Below are 10,368 nucleotides of genomic sequence, written 5' to 3'. Positions count from 1 at the left end.
CTTGCACCAGATACCGGCTTTGGTCCCTGTTCGTTCAGAACCAAAACCTCGGCTGAACAGCGATGGTTTGGAGCTGAATTCTGTGAGCTTGGTTAAGCTTAAACTTCAACCAGACAGATTAAGGATTCCCGGATGTTTGAATGGTGGAGGTTTCTTTTCCGTTTTCTTCCTTTCTTTTTCCTGCTAAGATTCCAATCCAAGATCGACGACATATTCCCAGGCTTAGTAGCAGGTGGAAGTCTTGAGGAAGCTTCCTCTGTAGAATTCAGCGTCAAAGTCTGACAACTACCGCGTACCCAAGTTGCCATTTGGGTCCTCCAGGCTCTCGAGTGCCTCGGCGGCCTTCGAATCTTTGAGCTCTCTTGGTTTGTTTCCTCTGCTCCTCGTCTTCTTCTCCATTCATCGAGTAGGCATTTGACAGTGCAACTCGACAGATAAAAGCTGCAGCCTACCTATCTATCCATCGACCATATTCACATCGAAATCCTCCTATGACACCACATTTCATTTCAACGGCGCATTGCATGCACCAACTTCCTGCAATGCCGAATACTCCGGCAATCTCCAAATGCCAACTTGATGAGCACTTGATTCATAGTGAACCAGAAATAATTTCCATCTTAGTAAAATGATTTCTACACATCACACAATCCTTTATACATGAGTGCGTTAGATGGTTGAAAAGACTGTGAAGGATCTGATGCTTATATTGACCAAAATCATCAAATGGCTAGTGTTCTAAAGAATAAAGCTTTTAGTACTCGAGAATGTAAGAGCACCTCGAATGAGCAATAAAAAAGATAAAGATGGAATAGAAAGTTTATTCCACTTTAGACAAATAGTTAAAGCCAAACAGCTTAATATCCTCTATGGTTTTCGGATTGCCTTTCCCTTTGCATCAGCCAAATTCAGCATACATGGAATGCGATCAAGGAATGAATGGGCTCCATATATTTCGAAACCATTTTTAATATGCATCGTCACCAATATATTCATTCTTTTGTATCCATCCAAATCTTACCACCTATTCACAGTGTTAAATCATCTATGCTGGGATAAGAAAAGAATGAAATAGATTTTTGTATGTATAATTATTCCCTTCTTTCTACATTTGTTGTATGCTTTTCTATCCAAGAAATATGATTGATTGGTTTGAGTCAGTGGCTTGATTACTTAATTATGATATATCCAATCAATCTCATGTTCACATCCATACATGCTTCAGATCCCAGTCAAATAAACACCTTATCATAATAATTTTTTGTGGATGAACTTTTCCGAAGGCACATGCATATTATATCTTATTATTTTTTGTTGAATTCAGATTGTCCTTTCCAAATGTGACAGGACAACCATATCCAACTTAGGAGGGCAGCCTTGCATTTTTCATTTTCACCTTTGAAATTGGCTCTCTCTAACTCCAAGAGAGACTTCAGGACATTTGTTTTGGATTATCAATAATTGATAGATCTAAAACCTCTTTTTGATCTGAATTTTTTCTTTATAGAAATGCAAGCAATTCTTACTCTTTTAACTAATACATGCATAGGTATATCATAACTGGCTTCTACTGTTACTGGTACCACTAAAAGTCTCATCACAAAAGGCAAGATGATGAGGTTTGCTGAAGAAGCACCCAATTCCACACTATGGGAGAATTCATGGATGCCAGGGACCATAAGTATCTAATACTATCTTGTCATCTTCTTGCTCTTAGGATATGACATTGTGCCACCAGACTTGAACAGCTTTGGAATACAGCATGCTATATATTGCTTGGGATACATCATGGTGGGACCTCATTCATTCCCAGCCAGCCATTTAAGATACCCTCTTTCAGAGCCAAAAGTTGAGCTCATACACACAAACCTCTTTTTTTTTTTCTTCTTCCTAATTTATTATTTTCATTCAAACATTACATAACATAACATTAGTTAGACTTTTTTTTTATTAAAAAAAGCTTTTGTACATGTATAAATATCCTTGCAAAACTTAGAAATAGCAGTTTTTTTATAGCATATATATATATATATATATATATATATATATATATATATATATATATATATATATTTAATTATTAGGATATAAACATAAACAACCTGATGGACCACTTTTAGTCATGATTAACATTAGTTTTATTTAAATTTAAAAACATAAAATATTGACAAGTATCTTTAATGCTTTTAGTTTCAACTAATTGTATATATATATATATATATAATATAAATTTAATTTCTAAAATAATAGACAATTGGATTATGAAACAAATAAATCAAGCAAATACTATACATTATATATATCTGTGAATTTTCAAGTTTGATTTCATATCAAAGGCATTTTACTCTATTTTGACGGCATGTTTGGGTGTGAGGAAGTGGTTAAAGAGGAATCCAGTTCTCGAGAAGGCAATCTTTTCCTCGTGCTTGGTTTGGATGAAAGCATGAAGTTTCTCCAAATCTAATAAAGTGTAACTCTAATAGAAAAAAGAACACCACCAGCTTTATCTTTCCAATGGGCGGTTCTTGTTGCTCTAGTAGTAAAGGAATCATTATGCTAATAATTAGGCATATCTATTTCTAAGAATGTGAATAAAGTGTAATTGAGATGATGTTTTTTTTTTTCTCTCAAAGTTTAAGTGATGGCGGTGAGATTCAATTCTAGAACTTTATGATAAATCATCAAGACCTTTATCTTGATATCTTTAAAAAATATTAGATGATATTTTAAATCCTTAATCTTTAGTAAGAGAGTCTGGTATATCATCCTCGATCAATGCATAATATATAAAATATATCGAATGAGATTTCAAACTCGATCACATACATCATCACAATAAGATCAATATTTAATATATAAAAATATATTAGATGAGATTTTAAATATATAACATTTGATAAAATCGTCAGATACATCGCCACCAAACCAATGTTTAAAGTATTAAAATATGTTAGTTGAAATTTCGAACACTCAATATTCGATTCTAAATAGTTTTTCTTTATTTAATAAAAAATATAATAGAGATGTTAATAATCAAATAAACTTAAAATAAACCAATTTCATTTCTAAATTGACACACTGCAAATTTTTATAAATTTACATAGTATAAATTTTCATATGCTGATTTCACACAATAAATTTGCAAACTTATTGTGTAGACTTAACACAAGAAAATTTATATTTTATATAAAAATAATAATAAACTAAAGGTGCTTATTAGCTAGCCTAGTTAGTAAAATTTTTATAGATTGTCTAGATTTCAAATCTCATCTTCACCTTTTTACTCTTAGTTAAAAATAAATTATTAAATTTATAAATTCTAAAAATAATAATTTTTTGTATTATAATAAAATTCATGATTTTTTTTCTCTCAAATGATAAATAGTAAAGACGGGATTCAGGATATTATAATATATATTTCGGATGTATTTTCACACAAGAAAAAATAAATAAGATAAATTTGTATTATCCGCATTGGACGGACGATCTCGATCTGACCTTACGAAATTATATATAATGTAAAAGACATTTGATCAAGTGGATGTATAATAAGCTAAGGAATGATTCAAAACAGAAAAATCTTTTCAACAGGTCCCAAGAATTTTGTGGCCATGGTGGAGTTGGATTCCTGTGGAAGATGATGCCTCGCCGCCCCGCTCGCTGCAGGAGATACCAAACCTGGCTCCTACTGACCCTCGCAGTTTCCTACGTTTCTCTGTTGGTTTCCCGCCCGCCTTTCCTCTTCTTCTTCTCCTATAAATCACCCCCTGTCCGAGGAACTCTTCCCCTCCTACCCTTGTCCGTCTGGTTGCCGCTCACCTTCTTGCTTCCCATATCTGCCCTTTTCCCTCTCCCTTCGGTAGTCTCGTGTGAGACTTCTGCTGCTCTGTTCTGTTCTGTCCTTTGCTCGACAGCTTCATCTTGCTTCCAGAAGTGGAAAGCTCCCTCCTTTGGCCCTCCGAAGGAGTCGTTCGAGTTCTTCATCTGCTCGCGTCTCTCTTGAGCTTTTCCGGCCAAGATCTCATATTTTATCCGTGACCAGCTTCAGAATCTCGTTTTCCTCTTTGTTTCTCACCAATCTTTGTCCGAAAGATCCCTCCTTTTAGTTTCTGCCGTCTGTTCTTTCGGTTTTCTTCCCTTCTTCCTCACATGCAGCTCCATATCCTCCTTTCGTTTCTCATCCATGTCGCCAATACTGAGTGAAATCTTCCTCTCCGGGTTTATGATAAGTTCCACATTGAGGCGCAGGACACAAATGGTTCAATCCTTCTCCGTGGTGTTCCTCTACTGGTTCTATGTTTTCTCATGAACTTGTTCTGATACCCGAGCCCCTATATTCCTACATACTCCCCTAGCCGCTTAAAATCTCTCCTATATACTTACGATCTGGAACAGGATCTGTAGTATTCATATATGATATAGCACCTTCTTGATCACTACTGCAGTTCATATCTTTTGTGAACATGATGGCTTGTGCTAGTGTAGTTTCTTCTGGATCCAGCCAAGTAGCCAATTCTGGATCCGAGCAGGACGTGCAGGCTTTGATCAACCAGAGGAAGCTGAAGAGGATGCTGTCGAACCGGGAGTCGGCGCGGCGATCCCGGATGAGGAAGCAGAAGCATATGGACGATCTGAAGGCGCAGGTTAGCCAGCTGCAGAAAGAGAACAGCCAGATCCTCATCGCCCTCAACATCACCACCCAGCACTACGCGGGTGTGGAAGCTGAGAACTCCCTGCTGAGGACGCAGCTGACGGAGTTGAGCTCCAGGCTGGAGTCCCTGAGTGAGCTCGCCTACTTCATGGGTGGAAGCAGCTGCAACAGCTTGCAGACCCCCGACGGCTTCACGGCGGCATGGGGCTCGATGGTGGTGAACCAGCTGCCCATTGTGGCCTCGGCCGACAGATTCCAGGACTGCTGCTACGCCAACTTGTGAGTTGAATGGTCTGTTCTGGTGTTCAATACATCATTCTCACCATAGGTGGACATGAACTAGTGGTACAAGTGGTAGTAGAGAGGGAGGTGGTGCCTCTTAACTAATGTAGATTTTGCTTCTGGTAATACTGCAAGCTTCGAGCATGTCTGATGATAGAAATGGCATGTATGATTCCTATACGTTATATCATACTACGTGTTCAGGAGACGTCCAGTATCGCTGCAAGCTTCCTCTTCCTCCTCTCTTTCTCGCTCTGTCGTAATTGGTTGTGCATAGAGTAAGTAGTAGGTGACCTCAGTCAGAGTAAGTAGGCGAGGGCGAGTGCGTCCAGCTCCCCTTTTCATCCCTTTGCAAGCAAAGGATTGCCCTATTAATACCGATAGGTTATCAAGGAGAAGAAACATCAAGGCAAAAGAGGAGAGGAAGGACAGAGAGGAACGATGGGAAGACGCTAAAGGTGCCAAACGCACCCTACCTTCCTGTCTTCCACTAGTGAGTCAAAGAATATGGATCCGATTCAGGAAGATTAACCAAACTACGCGAAGAAATGAAAGAAGACAGATCGATATTCGCAAAGGAGGAGGATAAAGCTTCTCAGTATGCAGCCGAAAACAGCGAGGAAGAAAGAAGACGATAAAGAATGGGGACCGGAAAGATGACGGGATGTTTATTACTTGGAATGCCTCCTCAATCGGGGAGATCGATCCGTTGTGGCAGTTTGGACGCCGTGACGGCCCAACAGGCCAATTCTTGGGCTACTTAACGGAATTCGTCCGTCTTATGGTCAACAAATTAGTGATCGGGCTCAACTTGTGACCCACATCCATCCTGACTTTGGGTTTGGTTAGATTTGGTGGGCCATATAAGCGAAACGGATGGGCAGGCTGTTATTGATGTGAGGCCCCCAATACAATGGGGATCCGATTTGGTATCTGCAACTCGTCTCTCTCTCCGCGGAAGAAAAACCCTGGAAAGACGATGACGACGACAATGGAGCGAAGAGAGAATGGAAGAGAAGAAAGATGGATCTTTCTGCCATTTTCTGCTGCCTGATCGCGTTCGTGGCGGCGGCGGGAGTTGGATTCTCTCTTCGTCCGCATCTAAACGTCGTGATTCTTTCTATCTGGTATTCTTCCGTCTCGTATCGTTGCTTCGCCGCCAATCTGTTGTTGGGTTTCGTTTAGTCGCTTCCAATTCGGAATTAAAGGGAAAAGATCTGATTTTTAAGATGGTGTGTCTCTGATTTAGCTTATCATAGATTCTGGGGGAGGGAGTTTGCCTAAATTCGGGAAAGTTGTGCTATACGTGCCGGCGGACTAGCGCATTCCATCTTTTAATGAGCATGGTCAGCAGCATCGTTCTCCTCTCCGCATGTAAGAAAAAAGTAAAGATAACACATGAAAATACTGTGATATACACTGGGGACAAGTTGGATCTAAGGGCTGTGAAATTGATATGAGTGAATTGGACTTTGTTCAGACCTGAGCACCAATCAAGACAAGGGTCCATCCTGCTTTAAAAGATGGGGGGCCATAGGAGCACTCCAAGATTCTTGTGATGTCAACCAACTTTAAGGAGTCTTAACCGAGGCCCATGTGTGTAGAAATCCCATTCAATAAAGAAAGCAGCCCAGATGAGATAGGAAAGGATTCAATAGTCCTTCCTTACCTTAGCAAAACCAGGGCTGATGATCTTTATTCTGTCTGCATGCAAAAACCATTTGCATGGACCGTACAAAATAGCATTACACAAAGCTCATATTTAAGTCTTTAGGGTTCCTTCTCGGATTTGTCCCTATATAATGTAGAAACATGGCATACTAGACCTATTTGATTATTATTTTCAGCTCCTTTATGTAACAGATGGGTTATTACGAAATAGCAGTACAGAAAGTCCATTTGTATGTCCTAGGATTCCCTCTGGAATTCAATCCTAGTTAATATAGGACAACAGAAGCATAACGTATTCGACATTTTTTATTATTGTTTTCAGCTACTTTGTGAATGATCTAGGTACCAGTAACCTATACATAGACATGCTTGTAAGCCCTTGAGGTTTATGTTGTTGATTGTTATTTTTCTATCGCAACATAATTATTGTTGATAATTAGCTCTCCCTGTTTTCATCTATCCTATCATAAACCAACTAATATACTCAATAATGCATGATATCCAAGGCATTGATGATTGAGCTGTTTTTGTTGAAGCAAGTGAATCCATATCGTGCTCTCAAGCGGAAGATAATGACTATAAGTTACCATCAGTAATTGTCCATTGATGTTTTTGTGCTGCATGTAGCATTTCTTTTGAAATTTCTTTTCACATTTTATGCATATTTTGTATTTTTTTCATCTAGCAGATCAATCCAATGAAAGTGATATGTCCGTTAGGTTAAGCTGGAAATTCGTCTTACGATATATCTTTTAGTGAGCAGACTATTATTGTTTTCTTTGATTCTATTTTCTTGCATTGTACAAGGGTTCCATGAAATGATCATGCTTAGGAAGTGCTTCAGATGACAGGCAGGCAGTTTTTTGTGCCTTCATCTCCATCTTCTGTTTTCAAAGGTCCTTCATCTTCTGTTTTCAAAGGTCCTTCATCTTCAAGGAGCAGCTGGCCTGAAGGAAGATCTCTGACAGTATGGTTCCAGTTTTCAAAGGTCCTTCATCTTCAGTTTTTTGTACCAACTCTCTAGGAAGATCTCTGACAGAGTATGGTTCCAGTCTATCTCTAAGCTCTTCAAACAAGATCAGCTGTCCTGAAGGAATTGAGTCCTTTGGGCTCTCTGTTTGCTGCAACGATTTATCCATGGGAGGATCTTGTGGTGGTTCTTCTGATGGGTGGTCTGTGTGCGTGTGTTCAGAGCATGCTTCTTCTTAGAGGGAGAGATCATTCTATAGTGAAAACCTCTGCTCCATCAACAACAAAATGGGGAAATTAATTCCACAGAAATCAACACCTGTCCTTCCTGATCAGCAAACACAGCTATTGAGGTAAAAATCTCAGGGAGTTCCAGAAGCTTGTCTCTGACAGATGCAAATTTAACAGCCGAAACCAACAGATGCAAACCACATTGCCCTGTATGAAAAAATGGAGAATAATCCATCACAAAACTATATGAAAAAGCTGAACCGAAAGCTCGAAACAAGATCTCTAGGATTGCTGTGGCTGCTACTCATCAATGTTGTGATCTATGTTGTCCACATTGTATTATTTCGCAACGCCTCTGTTCAGAAACTATGTTGTCCACTGCCAGTTTCTAAGATCCAGTGCTGATTCAGATATCGGTCAGTATCTATTCGACTCCAGGCTGATGAACTCGTCAATGTTGGGTGTAGTTTTAGCATGTAGCATGACAAAATGCATTTTATATGTTGTTGCATTACCAGAAGTCTGGTGAGGCTGTCACTGCTATATAAACCAAATAAATTTCATGGATCTATTGTGTTGCTAGTGAGGCAACATGCTGCGTCACGTGTTCTGTTCTATATTTGCTTTGCTGTGTCATGATCTTTCTGTGTTCGTGTCAGACTAATGCAAAGAGTACATTGCAAACTCAACTTTACTCCATTTGAGTGGTAAAAAATAGAATGATATACTGCACACATGAAATTTTGTGTAGTTTATTTATTGGAGAATGCATCAAAATGTACCATAGAAAGAAGAAGGTGATGCCTCATGCAGTGGACTTCTTTTATGTATCTTACGACCATAATCTTGAAGCATTAATGTTATCTCATGGCTTTGTTGCAAGATTATGTTCCACGTGTCTTTGACATGTATCTTCACCTGATGAGGTGTGCATTCCACGTGCCCACGCACATGCAAGCACACGCATGGGGCCCATGCAAGTTGGCAAATAATTGAGCGTGTGGATATATGTCTTTCACCATCTCCCAATGGCAGCTCATCTGTACGGTGCTTCTTATATGCACCTCAGATTCTGGCAACAGTCTCCGTAGTCTTTTTTTGGGAGCAATTTATCGGGAAAAAAAAACCTCTTAATATAGGAAAAGTTGTGTCAGAACAGCTCCTCTTTTCTTTTTAGAAATGATAGCTTATTTTAGAGAAAAGATGAATCTTTTTTCCTTCATGAATATTTTTGGTGCTTCCTCTCGCTCTTAGTTTACTTCTCCCTCTTGCGTGATCACCTTTTGTGTTGGTTGTACCTTTCTTCCCTTTCCACTAAATATTCTCCAAGCGTCATGCCAACTCCTTTCTTCCGCTCGCATGATTGATCACGCGAGGAGGCGGCAGATGCTGACAATTTAGCTTTAGTCTGGTCGGTGCCACCATTGATAGTTCTTTGGACTTATGCTTCTTGTTTCTTGATTATAATTGCCCAATTCTCTCTCTCTCTCTCTGTTCTTCAGCCGCCCAAAGTACGGCGGTGCATTTTTCTCATATTATTTTTATTTATCAACTATATAATAATACACTAAGCAACAAAGACAGATCCATCGATTAATCTGGAAAGAAATTTCAGTTTTAACATCTCGACTATTTAGAATTGATTATATGAATTGTTTTCTTGTTATTAAGTTCCGTATCAAACAATACCTGTAGTTAAATCGAGAGCATTCGGGGTCACGTATAACATCAATCGATCGATTAGTCCATCCACCGGAAAAGGAGAGAAGAAAAAGTAGAACACCGAGGAGGATTTGTCATTAGAGTTGCGTAAGACTCCACTCAGAAAAATTCTCCGCAGAGCTTTCGATCTTCTAAATCCGCCGATCGACGACAGAGACCACGTAGGATTTGGTCACGTCTGATAGCAACATGTCGCCGCCGGTTATCGGCAATGGTAATCTGAGGTTGGATGCCAGCCGTGAAAAAACATGATAATTATCCAGTTTGAATATTTCACAGATGAAATTATTCCGTTGATTTATCGTATGAGGAAATTTTCGATAAGAAGATTTCAATATTTCAGATGTAAAAAAATTAAACCCTCAATTAGTAGATAAAAAGAACACTTAATCCTTGAAAAATGGATTTAATACAGAATAGTATTTTTGATTACTGACATGATTCTTTTATTTAGAATAAAACATGAATAAAGCCATCAAAATAGACATTAACAGCAATAATTCATTCGACCACTGACCGGTTGAAATAGACTAATATAAGATTCTTCAACATAGTTTCATAATTGTTTGGTTTTATTGTATTGGTTCCATCATCATTGTCATCATTGTTATCCTCCGAGGTGGCTACTATCTCTTTTTCTTCTTTTTCTTTTCTTTTTCTATTAACTTCATCCAACCAAATTCTGGCAACAACTCTTATGTTCAACCTTGCTGACTGAAATTACTGACAAATGAAAACAACCTGACTCAAATTAAAAACAAGAACAACAGGTTTTTACTGAAAACCCCTCGAAAACAATTTTACGGTCTCATGCCAAAATGATGTCTAATAATAGAGCAAGC

The 10,368-nt window shown here is 38.7% G+C and overlaps 1 protein-coding gene across 1 annotated transcript; it reads left to right on the top strand.

Moving 5' to 3' along the window:
* The first annotated feature begins 3,648 nt into the window (after positions 1-3,648).
* On the top strand, positions 3,649-5,141 carry LOC135631945 (bZIP transcription factor 44-like). The gene has a single exon (XM_065140114.1). It carries the CDS (start codon positions 4,464-4,466, stop codon positions 4,932-4,934), a length of 471 nt encoding a protein of 156 aa, XP_064996186.1. The 5' UTR covers positions 3,649-4,463; the 3' UTR covers positions 4,935-5,141.
* Positions 5,142-10,368: the final 5,227 nt, after the last annotated feature.

The sequence above is a fragment of the Musa acuminata genome, chromosome BXJ3-2 (genome assembly GCF_036884655.1).
Source record: "Musa acuminata AAA Group cultivar baxijiao chromosome BXJ3-2, Cavendish_Baxijiao_AAA, whole genome shotgun sequence".
NCBI classification, from domain to species: Eukaryota; Viridiplantae; Streptophyta; class Magnoliopsida; order Zingiberales; family Musaceae; genus Musa; species Musa acuminata.
This window is presented reverse-complemented; position numbering and strand designations above follow the sequence as displayed.

Excerpts from the sequence above, each read along its gene's own strand:
- LOC135631945 (XM_065140114.1), top strand. The coding sequence starts at position 4,464 with ATGATGGCTTGTGCTAGTGTAGTTTCTTCTGGATCCAGCCAAGTAGCC.